General features: G+C 40.8%; 1 protein-coding gene across 1 annotated transcript in view; it reads right to left on the bottom strand.

Annotated features, from left to right (window-relative positions):
- Positions 1 to 16850, bottom strand: part of mydgf (myeloid-derived growth factor) — a 31842-nt gene extending 14992 nt beyond the window's left edge. The window contains exons 1-4 of the mRNA XM_034179831.1: positions 16638 to 16850; positions 2560 to 2610; positions 2335 to 2396; positions 1956 to 2037 (exon numbers count right to left, since the gene is read on the bottom strand). Of these exons, the coding sequence (XP_034035722.1) occupies positions 1956 to 2037; positions 2335 to 2396; positions 2560 to 2610; positions 16638 to 16805 (363 nt within the window). The 5' untranslated portion in view covers positions 16806 to 16850. The remainder of the gene's footprint in view (positions 1 to 1955; positions 2038 to 2334; positions 2397 to 2559; positions 2611 to 16637) is intronic.
- Between the last annotated feature and the right edge of the window lie 1248 nt (positions 16851 to 18098).

Below are 18098 nucleotides of genomic sequence, written 5' to 3'. Positions count from 1 at the left end.
ACACCTGTTCACACACTCAATCAATCACACTCCAACCTGTCCACCATAGCCAAGACCAAAGAGCTGTCTAAGGACACCAGGGACAAAATTGTAGACCTGCACAAGGCTGGGATGGACTACAGGACAACAGGCAAGCAGCTTGGTAGAAGACAACAACTGTTATGATTATTTATTAGAAAGTGAAAGAAACACAAGATGACTGTCAATCTCCCTCGGTCTGGGATTCCATGCAAGATCTCACTTTGTGGAGTAAGGATGATTCTGAGAAAGCCCAGAACTACACAGGAGGACCTGGTCAATGACCTGAAGAGAGCTGGGACCACAGTCACAAAGATTACATTAGTAACACATGATGCTGTCATGGTTTAAAATCCTGCAGGGCAGCAAGGTCCCCCTGCACATGTCCAGGCCTGTTTGAAGTTCACCAGTGACCATCTGGATGATCCAGAGGAGAAGGTCATGTGGTCAGATGAGACCAGAATAGAGCTTTTTGGAATCAACTCCACTTACCATGTTTAGAGGATGAGAACAACCCCAAGAAAACCATCCCAACCGTGAAGCATGGGAGTGGAAACATCATACTCTGAGGGTGCTCTTCTGCAAAGGGGACAGGACAACTGCACCATATTGAAGGGAGGATGGCTGGGGTAATGTATTGCGAGATTTTGGCAAACAACCTCCTTCCCTCAGTAAGAGCATTGAAGATGGGTCATGGCTGGGTCTTCCAGCATGCCAATGACCCCAAACACATAGCCAGGGGAACTAAGGAGGGGCTCCGTAAGAAGCATTTCAAGGTCCTGGAGTGGCCTGGCCAGTCTCCAGACCTGAACTCAATAGAAAATCTTTGGAGGGAGCTGAAACTCCAAACCTGAAAGATCTAGAGAAGATCTGTATGGAGGAGTGGACCAAAATCCCTGCTGCAGTGGTGAAAAACTACAGGAAACGTTTGACCTCTGTAATTGCAAATAAAGGCTACTGTACCAAATATTAACATTGATTTTCACAGGTGTTCAAATACTTATTTGCAGCAGTAACATACAAATAAATTGAAAAAAAAAAAAATCATACATCGTGATTTCCGGATTTTTTATTTTTTTTTAGATTATGTCTCTCACAGTGGACATGCACCTAAGATGAAAATTTCAGACCCCTCCATGATTTCTAAGTGGGAGAACTTGCAAAATCGCAGGGTGTTCAAATACTTATTTTCCTCACTGTATATAAAACAAATAATGAATGTTTTTATATTCTTTCAATGAAACGAATATTTAATTAGGTGAAAACTGCTTCCACCGAAAAAAAATATTCTTACCATTGCACTCAAACATTCATTATTTGTATATTTGAAACTTGAATGGTTTTATGTGAAATTTCCTAAAACGTGAACTCTTATGATGATTAAAAAAGGTTGTATTCTTTTAAATGTCATTTTTAAATGACATCTTTCTAAACAAATGTTAACTGGAGTACTGAGAGTCATGCAAATCAAAGGACAGATTTGTGCTCAGGTTTAACTTGTTGCACTGATTTTTTTTCCCACAGTGATCGTTGTGTCACGTACATGGCAATCACCCCATGTTCATTCTGTCAGAACAAAACTAGTATTTAAATGCATCTCCACATAAATGAAAAATTTTATAAAATGAATAAAAAGACTGATTTTCTGTTTCTCTATAGTAACATACCCTTTGATCAATATTTCTCCTTTGCCATATTGAACTTGGCTGCTGACTCGTATGTAGCAGGATGCTAAAACAGTAAATGTGGCGATGTTAATGGAACAATTATAATAAAGTTTTAATTATTTAGTGATATCATGAAATTCAGCTAAATCAAGCTGCTGGCATGTGGACTGTGTTTCATTTCAAACATTAGATTCAAATAGCAATGTAAAAATTCATTTGAAGAGCAAGTAGGCAGTATTTTGACTAAACATTCAAGGGAAATGTGCTTACATATGCCATGGCATACTCAATTTTGGCTCCCGTCAGCTCAGCTTTGAACTGGGTGAAAAACAGGTATGATTTCCCCTGTGGCCTGCAAGAAACAAAAAGGTAAATATTTTCAGCTTAACGTTATTCTGAGATGCAACCAGGAATCCTTACTTTTAAACCATGAATGTCAAAAAGCAGTCTTGTTGCTTTTCTGTTCCCATGATCTCTTTAGAAAGTGTCAACGTTTGCAAAAATCAAAGACTGTGGAAAAAGGCTCAGACTGCACAGATTCATAACGACATAGTGAGCGTCAGGGTCACTGAACTGAAGCAGACAGCTCAGTGTGTGTGTGTGTGTGTGTGTGTGTGTGTGTGTGTGTGTGTATATAAACATCACATACCGCCACACATTACAGGAAAATAATTTGCCATCTGGGTTCAGTAACATACTCATCAACCATTGCTGTTTGGCACAAGAACAGAGGAATGTTTAAGTACAAGGCATGAGTCATTAACTATCAATAAATAACGTGTGTGTGTGTGTGTGTGTGTGTGTGTGTGTGTGTGTGTGTGTGTGTGTGTGTGTGTGTGTGAGAGAGAGTGAGAGAGAGAGAACTCGCACTCACCTCATTGGTTCCCCCTTGTGAGGCGTAGGTGAATGAACATTTACAATCCCCCTGTAAGAAGACAATAAATAACATAAAGTTGATAAATGTATTTCTGTAAATCGACAAACTTTTTTTAATACTCCATTCATCAGGTAGTCATTAACCAAGTGAAAATGGAAATGGTCTGGTTGAGGCTTCATAAATGAGCATTTGCTGTTTTAGAATGTTTTAGAATGTTTGAAGTTGGGACGTTGTGTACAATGTAAATAAAAACAGAATACAATGATTTGCAAATCCTCTTCAACCTATATTCAATTGAATACAAGATATTTAATGTTCAAACTGATAAACTTTATTGTTTTTTTAAGTTCTTTGAGCATTCATCAACTTTCCCAGTCTTTTGTTGCCTCTGTTCCAGCTTTTCTGAAACGTGTTGCAGGCATCCATTTCAAAATGAGCAAATATTTGAACAAAAACAAAAAAGTATTATCAGTTTGAACATTAAGTATCTTGTCTTTGTGGTGTATTCAACTGAATATAGATTGAAGAGGATTTGCAAATCATTGTATTCTGTTTTTATTTACATTTCACACAATGTCCCAACTTGATTGGAATTGGGGTTGTAACTGTAAATTGAAATTGGGGTTTTGGGCTGTTGATCAGACTAAAACTATTTTCAGACAATTCTTTAAAAAATGAGGATAAACCACTTCAAATAAAATAACACAATATCTAACTACTTTAAGCCTTAGTGGATGTAATTAGGGGTGTACCTACTTGTAATAGCATTAATAAAAAAGAGTAACGAGATTTTTGATATTCGCCAAACCGAATGCGGATTACCTCCAAAATTCAGTCTTCCATGCCCTAATATCTATCTGTGGTGCAAATTTGGTGAGAATCCATGAAGTAGTTTTGACGTAATCCTTCAAGTAAGACAGGCAGAGTTTTTCATGTTGATAGTTTAGTTTTTTTTTTAACATTTCTGAGTGGGATTGCACTTTTTTAAAACAATATAACCCCTAATTGTCTTGTTTGAACTGTGGTGTATTCAAATATACAACCTGGTCTTGTTAGGAGAGACGGCATCCATCCCACTTTGGATGGAGCAGCTCTCATTTCTAGAAATCTGGCCAATTTTCTTAAATCCTCCAAACCGTGACTATCCAGGGTTGGGACCAGGAAGCAGAGTTGTAGTCTTACACACCTCTCTGCAGCTTCTCTCCCCCTGCCATCCCCTCATTACCCCATCCCCGTAGAGACGGTGCCTGCTCCCAGACTACCAATAACCAGCAAAAATCTATTTAAGCATAAAAATTCAAAAAGAAAAAATAATATAGCACCTTCAACTGCACCACAGACTAAAACAGTTAAATGTGGTCTATTAAACATTAGGTCTCTCTCTTCTAAGTCCCTGTTGGTAAATGATATAATAATTGATCAACATATTGATTTATTCTGCCTAACAGAAACCTGGTTACAGCAGGATGAATATGTTAGTTTAAATGAGTCAACACCCCCGAGTCACACTAACTGTCAGAATGCTCGTAGCACGGGCCGGGGTGGAGGATTAGCAGCAATCTTCCATTCCATCTTATTAATTAATCCAAAACCCAGACAGAGCTTTAATTCATTTGAAAGCTTGTCTCTTAGTCTTGTCCATCCAAATTGGAAGTCCCAAAAAACAGTTTTATTTGTTATTATCTATCGTCCACCTGGTCGTTACTGTGAGTTTCTCTGTGAATTTTCAGACCTTTTGTCTGACTTAGTGCTTAGCTCAGATAAGATAATTATAGTGGGCGATTTTAACATCCACACAGATGCTGAGAATGACAGCCTCAACACTGCATTTAATCTATTATTAGACTCTATTGGCTTTGCTCAAAAAGTAAATGAGTCCACCCACCACTTTAATCATATCTTAGATCTTGTTCTGACTTATGGTATGGAAATAGAAGACTTAACAGTATTCCCTGAAAACTCCCTTCTGTCTGATCATTTCTTAATAACATTTACATTTACTCTGATGGACTACCCAGCAGTGGGGAATAAGTTTCATTACACTAGAAGTCTTTCAGAAAGCGCTGTAACTAGGTTTAAGGATATGATTCCTTCTTTATGTTCTCTAATGCCATATACCAACACAGTGCAGAGTAGCTACCTAAACTCTGTAAGGGAGACAGAGTATCTCGTCAATAGTTTTACATCCTCATTGAAGACAACTTTGGATGCTGTAGCTCCTCTGAAAAAGAGAGCTTTAAATCAGAAGTGTCTGACTCCGTGGTATAACTCACAAACTCGTAGCTTAAAGCAGATAACCCGTAAGTTGGAGAGGAAATGGCGTCTCACTAATTTAGAAGATCTTCACTTAGCCTGGAAAAAGAGTCTGTTGCTCTATAAAAAAGCCCTCCGTAAAGCTAGGACATCTTTCTACTCATCACTAATTGAAGAAAATAAGAACAACCCCAGGTTTCTTTTCAGCACTGTAGCCAGGCTGACAAAGAGTCAGAGCTCTATTGAGCTGAGTATTCCATTAACTTTAACTAGTAATGACTTCATGACTTTCTTTGCTAACAAAATTTTAACTATTAGAGAAAAAATTACTCATAACCATCCCAAAGACGTATCGTTATCTTTGCCTGCTTTCAGTGATGCCGGTATTTGGTTAGACTCTTTCTCTCCGATTGTTCTGTCTGAGTTATTCTCATTAGTTACTTCATCCAAACCATCAACATGTTTATTAGACCCCATTCCTACCAGGCTGCTCAAGGAAGCCCTACCATTATTTAATGCTTCGATCTTAAATATGATCAATCTATCTTTGTTAGTTGGCTATGTACCACAGGCTTTTAAGGTGGCAGTAATTAAACCATTACTTAAAAAGCCATCACTTGACCCAGCTATCTTAGCTAATTATAGGCCAATCTCCAACCTTCCTTTTCTCTCAAAAATTCTTGAAAGGGTAGTTGTAAAACAGCTAACTGATCATCTGCAGAGGAATGGTCTATTTGAAGAGTTTCAGTCAGGTTTTAGAATTCATCATAGTACAGAAACAGCATTAGTGAAGGTTACAAATGATCTTCTTATGGCCTCGGACAGTGGACTCATCTCTGTGCTTGTTCTGTTAGACCTCAGTGCTGCTTTTGATACTGTTGACCATAAAATTTTATTACAGAGATTAGAGCATGCCATAGGTATTAAAGGCACTGCGCTGCGGTGGTTTGAATCATATTTGTCTAACAGATTACAATTTGTTCATGTAAATGGGGAATCTTCTTCACAGACTAAAGTTAATTATGGAGTTCCACAAGGTTCTGTGCTAGGACCAATTTTATTCACTTTATACATGCTTCCCTTAGGCAGTATTATTAGACGGTATTGCTTAAATTTTCATTGTTACGCAGATGATACCCAGCTTTATCTATCCATGAAGCCAGAGGACACACACCAATTAGCTAAACTGCAGGATTGTCTTACAGACATAAAGACATGGATGACCTCTAATTTCCTGCTTTTAAACTCAGATAAAACTGAAGTTATTGTACTTGGCCCCACAAATCTTAGAAACATGGTGTCTAACCAGATCCTTACTCTGGATGGCATTACCCTGACCTCTAGTAATACTGTGAGAAATCTTGGAGTCATTTTTGATCAGGATATGTCATTCAAAGCGCATATTAAACAAATATGTAGGACTGCTTTTTTGCATTTACGCAATATCTCTAAAATCAGAAAGGTCTTGTCTCAGAGTGATGCTGAAAAACTAATTCATGCATTTATTTCCTCTAGGCTGGACTATTGTAATTCATTATTATCAGGTTGTCCTAAAAGTTCCCTAAAAAGCCTTTAGTTAATTCAAAATGCTGCAGCTAGAGTACTGACGGGGACTAGAAGGAGAGAGCATATCTCACCCATATTGGCCTCTCTTCATTGGCTTCCTGTTAATTCTAGAATAGAATTTAAAATTCTTCTTCTTACTTATAAGGTTTTGAATAATCAGGTCCCATCTTATCTTAGGGACCTCGTAGTACCATATCACCCCAATAGAGCGCTTCGCTCTCAGACTGCAGGCTTACTTGTAGTTCCTAGGGTTTGTAAGAGTAGAATGGGAGGCAGAGCCTTCAGCTTTCAGGCTCCTCTCCTGTGGAACCAGCTCCCAATTCAGATCAGGGAGACAGACACCCTCTCTACTTTTAAGATTAGGCTTAAAACTTTCCTTTTTGCTAAAGCTTATAGTTAGGGCTGGATCAGGTGACCCTGAACCATCCCTTAGTTATGCTGCTATAGACGTAGACTGCTGGGGGGTTCCCATGATGCACTGTTTCTTTCTCTTTTTGCTCTGTATGCACCACTCTGCATTTAATCATTAGTGATCGATCTCTGCTCCCCTCCACAGCATGTCTTTTTCCTGGTTCTCTCCCTCAGCCCCAACCAGTCCCAGCAGAAGACTGCCCCTCCCTGAGCCTGGTTCTGCTGGAGGTTTCTTTCTGTTAAAAGGGAGTTTTTCCTTCCCACTGTAGCCAAGTGCTTGCTCACAGGGGGTCGTTTTGACCGTTGGGGTTTTACATAATTATTGTATGGCCTTGCCTTACAATATAAAGCGCCTTGGGGCAACTGTTTGTTGTGATTTGGCGCCATATAAAAAAATTGATTGATTGATTGATTGAAATATATTACACACTCATACATGCACTGACATTATGTTGCTGGAGGGGTGGAGGCAAAAAGAGAAAGGAAAAAATTAAAGATGGTGCTTGCTATCAGCACACAGTTCTCCCCGCTTCTTATTTTAGTATTTTAAGAATACGACATGGTGTCAGAAGTGCTGTGTAGCTGAATGAAGTCATCGAAAGGTCCGTCAAGTTTGTGAAAGAGGGAAAGGTGAATGAAAAATGTCTAGCAACGAAGGAAACGACTCACCGAGGGCAGGAGTTAGCGCCGCGGCTAGCACTCCCAGCGCAACGTTTAGCATCCAGCCACCTGAGCCCTTTGATTTTTCCAAACCTCATGAATGGACAAAGTGGGTTCGTCGCTTCGAGAGATTTCGTCAGGCAAGTAATCTGTCTGCAAGCTTGGAGGAGAATCAAGTCAACACTCTAATATATTGTATGGGAGACGAAGCAGATGACGTCCTGAGAGGCCTAAAACTGAGCCAGGCAGACCAGCGGGACTACACCAAAGTGCGTGATGGCTTCCACAACTTTTTCATAGTAAAGAAAAATGTAGTCTACGAGCGCGCACGGTTCAACATGCGCAGACAAGAGCCAAACGAGACTGTTGATGCATTTGTTACAGCCCTGCATGCATTTGCAGAGCATTTCAACTACAACCCCTGGCAAAAATTATGGAATCACCGGCCTTGGAGGATGTTCATTCAGTTGTTTAATTTTGTGGAAAAAAGCAGATCACAGACATGACACAAAACTAAAGTCATTTCAAATGGCAACTTTCTGGCTTTAAGAAACACTATAAGAAATCAGGAAAAAAAATTGTGGCAGTCAGTAACGGTTACTTTTTTAGACCAAGCAGAGGGAAAAAAAAAAAATGGAATCAATCAATTCTGAGGAAAAAATTATGGAATCATGAAAAACAAAAGAACGCTCCAACACATCACTAGTATTTTGTTGCACCACCTCTGGCTTTTATAACAGCTTGCAGTCTCTGAGGCATGGACTTAATGAGTGACAAACAGTACTCTTCATCAATCTGGCTCCAATTTTCTCTGATTGCTGTTGCCAGATCAGCTTTACAGGTTGGAGCCTTGTCATGGACCATTTTCTTCAACTTCCAAAGATTTTCAATTGGATTAAGATCCGGACTATTTGCAGGCCATGACATTGACCCTATGTGTCTTTTTGCAAGGAATCTTTTCACAGTTTTTGCTCTATGGCAAGATGCATGATCATCTTGAAAAATGATTTCATCATCCCCAAACATCCTTTCAATTGATGGGATAAGAGGCGGTTATGGAATATGGGCGGTTTCATTTTTGAGACATATTGCTTTAAGTTTTCTGTCTTGACGCTTTGATGTCTTCCTTGGTCTACCAGTATGTTTGCCTTTAACAACCTTCCCATGTTTGTATTTGGTCCAGAGTTTAGACACAGCTGACTGTGAACAACCAACATCTTTTGCAACATTGCGTGATGATTTACCCTCTTTTAAGAGTTTGATAATCCTCTCCTTTATTTCAATTGACATCCCTCATGTTGGAGCCATGATTCATGTCAGTCCACTTGGTGCAACAGCTCTCCAAGGTGTGATCACTCCTTTTTAGATGCAGACTAACAAGCAGATCTGATTTGATGCAGGTGTTAGTTTTGGGGATGAAAATTTACAGGGTGATTCCATAATTTATTCCTCAGAATTGAGTGAGTCCATATTTTTTTCCTCTGCTTGGTCTAAAAAAAGTAACCATTACTGACTGCCACAATTTTTTTTCCTGATTTCTTATAGTGTTTCTTAAAGCCAGAAAGTTGCCATTTGAAATGACTTTAGTTTTGTGTCATGTCTGTGATCTGCTTTTTTTCTACAAAATTAAACAACTGAATGAACATCCTCCGAGGCCAGTGATTCCATAATTATTGCCAGGGGTTGTATGGGACGCTCCATGATGAGCTAATAAGAGACAGAATAGTCGTGGGCTTGGCCGATACGAGGCTATCTGAGCGCATGCAGATGGAAAAGGAATTGGACTTGGAAAAAGCTGTGAATTTGGCCAGACAATCAGAAGAAATCAAAAAGCAGCAGTCAACTTTGAGGAGTGAAACAAACGTGATGCAAATAAATGCAAGCTCAGTGGACAGAGTGGTCAAAACGAAACAACAGTTGGACAAAACAAAGGCTAACAAGTTCAAACCCAAAAATGTAAAAGCACACCAACAACAGTACACCAAAAATCAGAGTAACAAGTGTTATAAGTGTGGTGGTGCTTCACACCCAAAACATGAGTGCCCTGCCAATGATGCAAAATGCCATTTCTGTGGGAAGAAAGGTCACTACCAGTGGGTCTGCAGGCAAAGTAAGGCAGTGCAAAGTATTGAGGAGGAGGAAGAAGAGCAAGGGTTCTTTCTTGGATCATTGTCCACCAACAGCCAGGCATGGACAGCCTACATACAGGTAGGACACACTGAAATGACTTTCAAACTTGATACTGGAGCAGACGTGACAGCAATAGCCGATACAGACTTGAACAAAATATTTGGAAAAGAAAAACTGGTTCTCCAGCATCCAGAAAAGCCACTGTCAGGGCCAGGAAAGACACAACTGGATGTTGCAGGATTCACAAAGCTACAGCTCAACTACAGGGGAAAGCAGACAACAGAGGTCTATGTTGTTAAAAATCTCAGTTCTCCACTGCTAGGCCTTCCTGCCATTACAGCTCTTGGCCTGCTAGTGAGAGTTGACAATGTAACAATGGACACTCTGAAAACAACTTACCCCAAACTTTGTGATGGTCTTGAAGAGGTGCAGCAGACTTATCACATAAAGCTCAAACCAAATGCTGTTCCATTCTCTCTCAAAACTCCACGGAGGATCCCTTTGCCTTTGATGGGAAAAGTAAAGGAGGAACTACAGAGAATGGAGGAGCTTGGTGTGATTACACAAGTTGTGGAACCAACAGACTGGTGCGCCGGCATGGTCGTTGTCCCAAAGAATAGCCCCAGATTGCGGCTATGTGTGGACTTTACAGGACTGAATGAGTACGTGTGCAGAGAAAAATATGTGCTGCCATCAGTCGAACAGAGTCTTGAAATGCTTGCAGGAGCCAAAGTGTTTAGCAAGTTAGACCTTAACATGGGCTTCTGGCAGATCCCTTTGTCAGAGGAATCAGCTAAACTGACCACCTTCATCACACCCTTTGGGCGGTTTCATTTTAATTGCTTACCCTTAGGGATCAACTCTGCGCCCGAACACTTTCAGCGCACTATAACAGAGGTCATTGAGGGACTGGAAGGGGTGGTGTGTCACACTGATGATGTGCTGTGTGGGGACGCACTCAAGAGGAGCATGACACCCGTCTCCATGCCACACTGCAGAGACTTGAAAAAGCAGGTATAACAATGAACACTGAAAAGTGTGAACTTTCTCAAAACAAAGTGGTCTTCTTGGGGCACATCATTGCAGACACAGGTATCAGCCCAGACCCAAAAAAAAACAGAGTCAATCACAGAAATGAAAGAGCCAACTAACGTGTCAGAGTTGCGGATTTTTCTGGGCATGGTAAACCAGGTGGGCAAGTTCATCCCCCATTTGGCCGAAAAAGACAAAGCTCTGCGAGATCTTTTGTCCAACAAGAATGCTTGGTACTGGGAAGCGGACCAAGAAAAAGCTTTCAGAGTGCTAAAAGATGCACTGACCTCACCCCCAGTGCTAGCAAAATACGATCCGAACAGAGACACCAAAGTATCGGCGGATGCTTCATCCTATGGTTTGGGAGGTGTTCTTCTGCAGCTGTGGGAGGACGGATGGTGACCAGTGGCTTATGCATCAAGGTCACTGTCTCCTACAGAACAGCGTTACACACAAGTGGAAAAAGAGGCCTTGGCTTCTACATGGGCATGTGAACGTTTTCGTGATTTCCTGATCGGCAAACACTTTTGTCTTGAAACCGACCACAAACCTCTTGTTTCATTACTGGGAGGGCAAGCACTGGATCTCCTACCACCCAGAATCCAGCGTTTCAGAATGAGACTCATGCGTTACTCCTATGATGTACAGTACACTCCTGGGAAATCACTGTTGACAGCAGATACACTGTCACGCTCACCACTGAAAATGCAAATGACACAGTCAGACAAAGAATTCATGGAAAACACAGACATATATGTGGACAGTATAATTACAAACATGCCTATCAGTCCCACATATATGCAAACACTCAAGGAACAACTCAAAATGGACAGTGTATGTGCTGGTGTAATGGACATGTGCACACTAAGTTGGTCAGATCATGCAAAACAAGAGCCATTGCTGAAAAACTACTGGCCTGAGTGAGCCACACTCACTGTAAAAGATGGCTTGTTGTTAAAAGATACACGACTGGTCATTCTTTCAGCAATGCGCAATGATGTGCTTTCAAAACTACACGAAGGACATCAAGGTGTTGTAAAATGTAAGCCTCGAGCTCCCCAAACAGTATGGTGGCCCGGCCTGAGTCAACAAATAACCGAGATGTAGATGTAGAACATGCATCAAAGAGAGACTCAACCACAATGAGCCACTTATGCCAACCGAATGTCCTGATTGCCCATGGCAAAGAGTGGGCACAGATTCTTGCTGTTGACTATCTATCCAGGTTTGTTGAGATTGCCCTGCTAAACAAAACCAAATCCAATGATGTCATAACTCATCTGAAATCCTTTTTTGCTCATCATGGAATTCCTGAGGCCCTCATGTCAGACAATGGGCCACAGTTTTCCTGTCAGACTTTTGCCTTTGCCACATCATACAGCTTTAAACACATCACAAGCAGCCCCAGATTTCCCCAAAGCAATGGAGAGGCGGAACGTGCTGTACAAACTGTGAAAAACCTTCTGAAAAAAGCCACAGATCCGTACCTAGCTCTTCTTGCCTATAGGGCCACACCTCCGCATAATGGATTCAGCCCTGCAGAACTCCTAATGGGACGACGTCTGAGGACGACACTGCCAACCCTTCCATCGCAGCTGGATCCTACGCTGCCAGACAGTGCGACGCTCGCTCAAAAAGAAAGGGAGAAGAGGATGGTGGACATTGCTAACTACAACAGGCGTCACCGTGCAAGACCTTTGTGCAACTTGTCACCAGGAGACCAAGTGTGGGTGACTGACGCCAAAACTCCAGGCACTGTGATCCAAAGTCACTCAACACCAAGATCGTACACAGTAGAAGTACCACAGGGGACAGTGAGACGCAATCGTATGCATTTGATTCCTCTGTGTTCACCTGCTGTGCATGAGAAATTTGATTTGTCTTTGGATCAGAAACCTCAAATGCCTACTGAACATCCTGTTACACCTGTGAACACTGATGTGGTAAAAACTAGATCTGGAAGAGTAATAGTCAAACCTAAAAAGCCAGACTTGTAACTCCAAAGATCTGCCAACGGAAATGTTCTGTGTAATAAATAAGAAAATGTTTGATTATTAGAAAGCACAAGGTTTAGTGCTGTGAAGAGAGAGAGAGAGAGAAAAAAACTGTTAAAAAATATGAGAGAAAAAAAAAGAATGCACATTGTTTTGGTGCATACTGTATTTGTTTAAGGGGCTACTAAAGACAGCTAATGTTAAAGAGGAACAAAGGAAAACAAAAATGTTCTTTTTTTGTTTTATTTAAAAAGGGAGATGTGGTGTATGCAGATATATTACACACTCATACATGCATTGTTACGCATGACGTCATTACGTTGCTGGAGGGGTGGAGGCAAAAAAAGAAAGGAAAAAAAATTAAAGATGGTGCTTGCTATCAGAACACAGTTTTCCCCGCTTCTTATTTTAGTATTTTAAGAATACGACATGAACAAGAGCTAAATCTGGACTGATTTGATTGTCAAATCAGAATCACATTTATTGCCAAGTAAGTTCTCACATACAAGCAATTTGATCTGGGGTCATTGGTGCATAAAAAACAATAATAAAAAAGAAATGAAAAAAAAAATCTGTAAGAAGTAACAGGAAAGGAAAAAGTAAAGAAGAAAATCTGCTCTTTTAATGATGAAACCCTGGATGAAAAACCTTCTGAATCAGTTTTTCACACTTTACTGTTTCACTGAGGCTGTGTGGTAAAATTGCTTCACTGCATTTTTAGAGTGTAGCGTCCGCTGTTCACACGTTTTCCTCCTCCCTCTCTCTCGCTGGCTGCGCAAGCAGAAGGAGCTCTTTTTACTGGAAGACTTTGACAGTTTTTTCCCCACTGTGAGGCGCTGTGCTCTCTCACTCTGAGCTGCAGCGCTGTTCTGCTTGGCTCTCTGCCGCGTGGTAGGGGCAAGCAGGCAGCTTAGCACAGACACAGCCTGGCTGGATTAAAAAACTACCTGAGAGCAGGGCACAGTATAACGGCGCTGTGATAATACTATAAAGGTGTAACGCCATTGGTCCATTGCCTGGAGAGAACCCTGCCTAATATCTATCTGTGGTGCAAATTTGGTGAGAATCTGTGAATTAGTTTAGAAGTAATCCTTCAAAGCCTATATAAAGGGAAATCTTGATCGAGAATCCGGATCTGGATCCAGATCACCTCCAAAATTCAATGGAGTCTTCCGTGCCCTAATCTGTGGTGCAAATTTGGTGAGAATCCGTGAAGTAGTTTAGAAGCAACCCTTCAAAGCCTATATAAAGTGAATTTTGATCCAGAATCCAGATCCGGATCCACATCATATCCAAAACTGAATGGTCTTCCATGGCCTAATATCTATCTGTGTTGAAAATTTCGTCAAAACCCGTGCAGTAGTTTTGATGTAATCCTGCTAACAGTAATCCTTCAATGCCTATATAAAGTGAAATTTGATCCAGAATCCAGATCCGGATCCACATCATATCCAAAATTGAATGGTCTTCCATGGCCTAATATCTATCTGTGTTGAAAATTTCGTCAAAACCCATGCAGTATTTTTGATATAATCCTGCTAACAGTAATCCTTCAAAGCCTATATAAAGTGAAAAGTGAAACTTGATCCAGAATCCGGATCCAGATCAGCATCACCTCCAAACTTTAATGGAGTCTTCCATGGACTAATACACTCAACAAAAATATAAACGCAACACTTTTGGTTTTGCTCCCATTTTGCATTAGATGAACTCAAAGATCTAAAACTTTTTCCACATACACAATATCACCATTTACCTCAAATATTGTTCACAAACCAGTCTAAATCTGTGATAGTGAGCACTTCTCCTTTGCTGAGATAATCCATCCCACCTCACAGGTGTGCCATATCAAGATGCTGATTAGACACCATGATTAGTGCACAGGTGTGCCCACAATAAAAGGCCACTCTGAAAGGTGCAGTTTTATCACACAGCACAATGCCACAGATGTTGCAAGATTTGAGGGAGCGTGCAATTGGCATGCTAACAGCAGGAATGTCAACCAGAGCTGTTGCTCGTGTATTGAATGTTCATTTCTCTACCATAAGCCATCTCCAAAGGGGTTTCAGAGAATTTGGCAGTACATCCAATCAGCCTCACAACCGCAGACCACGTGTAACCACACCAGCCCAGGACCTCCACATCCAGCATGTTCACCTCCAAGATTGTCTGAGACCAGCCACTCGGACAGCTGCTGAAACAATCGGTTTGCATAACCAAAGAATTTCTGCACAAACTGTCAGAAACCGTCTCAGGGAAGCTCATCTGCATGCTCGTCGTCCTCATCGGGGTCTCGACCTGACTCCAGTTCGTCGTCGTAACCGACTTGAGTGGGCAAATGCTCACATTCGCTGGCGTTTGGCACGTTGGAGAGGTGTTCTCTTCACGGACGAATCCCGGTTCACACTGTTCAGGGCAGATGGCAGACAGTGTGTGTGGCGTCGTGTGGGTGAGCGGCTTTCTGATGTCAATGTTGTGGATCGAGTGGCCCATGGTGGCGGTGGGGTTATGGTATGGGCAGGCGTCTGTTATGGATGAAGAACACAGGTGCATTTTATTGATGGCATTTTGAATGCACAGAGATACCGTTACGAGATCCTGAGGCCCATTGTTGTGCCATACATCCAAGAACATCACCTCATGTTGCAGCAGGATAAAGCACGGCCCCATGCTGCAAGGATCTGTACACAATTCTTGGAAGCTGAAAATGTCCCAGTTCTTGCATGGCCGGCATACTCACCGGACATGTCACCCATTGAGCATGTTTGGGATGCTCTGGACCGGCGTATACGACAGCGTGTACCAGTTCCTGCCAATATCCAGCAACGTTGCACAGCCATTGAAGAGGAGTGGACCAACATTCCACAGGCCACAATTGACAACCTGATCAACTCTATGCGAAGGAGATGTGTTGCACTGCATGAGGCAAATGGTGGTCACACCAGATACTGACTGGTATCCCCCCCCAATAAAACAAAACTGCACCTTTCAGAGTGGCCTTTTATTGTGGGCAGTCTAAGGCACACCTGTGCACTAATCATGGTGTCTAATCAGCATCTTGATATGGCACACCTGTGAGGTGGGATGGATTATCTCAGCAAAGGAGAAGTGCTCACTATCACAGATTTAGACTGGTTTGTGAACAATATTTAGTGGGAAATGGTGATATTGTGTATGTGGAAAAAGTTTTAGATCTTTGAGTTCATCTCATACAAAATGGGAGCAAAACCAAAAGTGTTGCGTTTATATTTTTGTTGAGTGTATGTATCTGTGGTGAACATTTCGTCAAAATCTGTGCAGTATTTTTGACATAATCCTGCTAACAGACAAACAAAAAAATAAATAAATACACGCGGATGATTTTATTACAGCCTTAGTGGACGTAATTAACCACAGGATTGCTTCCACACTATTAAGTCACACTTTCTATAAATTACTGAAGTCTTGAGTTAAAACACGCACACGCGTGTGTATGCTGAACGGAGAAACTGTTGTGCTTTGTATCAAGAGAATCCTTTTCCACACAGCCTGAAAGGAGGAAACATTTATATATTTATTTTAACAGCCCAGTGCGGTATTAGAATTATTTACAATTTTTTATTCCAATTTTATCTTCAATTCAATGTACTGTAAAATGTGTAGAATTCCAGAATCGCCCGTTAATATTTGCACTGTTACTGCTGTGAATGAATATCAACGCTTTAAAACAGTAAATAAAGAGGGTTTGACGCTAAAAGATTCCTTTGGATCAGCTGATTTGAAACACCCAATCAGCGGCGGCGTTGTGGCTAACTGGCAGTCAGCGACGTGTCAGCAGCTCACGGGCTATGATGTCATCAAAATGTGACCAAAATTAGCAATGTAGTTTTTTCACAATATACTGGATTACATATTTTTTTAAATACAAATTTATCACAATTAAAAAGGCTTAACAATTAATTCTACTGAAACTTACAGTCGGGTTAATACAGGCAACAAAAAACGTGTACAATGGTGCAGTTTGAGTGTTTTAAAGAAATTTACACTCACGATGCCCTTTGTGAAAGTATGAACTTCTCCTCCTGGTTTAACGTCAAACTCCACCGTTTTTACACGCTCTGAAGAAGCAGCACCCAATTCAAACACGCAAAACAGCACGTATAAAACCAAACCCGCCGTCAAACTAACAGAACTAAAGTTACTATGTCTCGCCATCATTTTCCTCCTTCTTCGATGAGCTGACAAGTAAACTGTCGCTGTGAAGTGACGTCACACGTCACAGCGAAACAGAAAAACAACAAACAACAAAAGCATAATTACGTAAAAAGAAATCTTTGTCATTAGAAAACTCTCTCCGGCATAAAGCAATACATGTATATGTTTTAACTAAGCTTTTGATATGAGGAGTCAGTGTCATTTGCATCAATAACCACAAGGTGCCGCCCTCGTTCAACTACTTGACACTTAATATTTTTAGATTCTACAAATATTTGAAATCAACTTTCCAGATGTCTTTTCATAACCGAACAAGAAATTGTTGAGGCTGATTTATACGGTTAATTGTGTTGGTTCTTTTACAAAATTTGTTTTTTATTGTACTGATGTTAATTGTATAATAAAATCCCTGTTTTTGGTGCAAATTCTTAAGCACAGAGATGGTTTTTGTTTGTTTTTAAAATGGTGTTACAAACTTGAATATTACTCAGTTATTAATCAACAGCCAAAATAATTTCATGTTATTAGTATTTTAATAAACTATTAAGTTTTTATTAGTCATTATACCTTGATTTCACTTATTAAATTTCATTATCCTGTCTGTTGTGCTAGATACCGGTTTAACATCAGGGAGTCATATTAGCTCCTCGACCACGACTTCGGGGTCCCATGATCCTTTGTGCACATGGAGTGGTTCCAGTAGCATGCTACAATGGGATAGCATGGAGATTTGTTGTTTCCTCACAGTTATCAGGAAATTAAGAACCTTCTGGAATGGGAATCTTGATGGCACGTAACCTGGGTGTGATTTGTCCTGGGATTTGATAAAAAAAAAAAAAAAAAAAAATCTATGTATACACATGCTTGAATGCCTTTGGTGACCCCATTTCATGCTGGTTTGCGTTTCTTTTCCTCATGTGCAACTAGCAGAGAGGCAATTTTTGTTATTTACAACCACTAAGTCAAACCGGAACCACTCCAAGTGCCCAGTGACCCCAGACTATCTGATGTTTTATCGTCACTTCCTGGACATGCCCATTCAGTAGACAGCCTAGCATAGTGGTGACAAAAGGCATTCTAGAAGGGCCAAGTGGGTGCAGGTTTTCTTTGCAACCGCTGACTCCACCAGGTGATGTCACTGATTAACATCATTTTGAGCAAATGGGATGAGTTCCTCAGTGAAATCACCTGGTGGAGTCAGCGGTTGCAAAGAAAACCTGCACCCACTTGGCCCTTTCTGGAATGTCTTTGGACACTACTGGATAGCTTAAAGGGGAACAGAAATGCTTTTTGAGA

The sequence above is a fragment of the Thalassophryne amazonica genome, chromosome 10 (genome assembly GCF_902500255.1).
Source record: "Thalassophryne amazonica chromosome 10, fThaAma1.1, whole genome shotgun sequence".
Lineage (NCBI taxonomy): Eukaryota > Metazoa > Chordata > Actinopteri > Batrachoidiformes > Batrachoididae > Thalassophryne > Thalassophryne amazonica.
The sequence above is the reverse complement of the archived record's forward strand: the minus strand, read 5'-3'. Positions and strand labels throughout refer to the sequence as shown.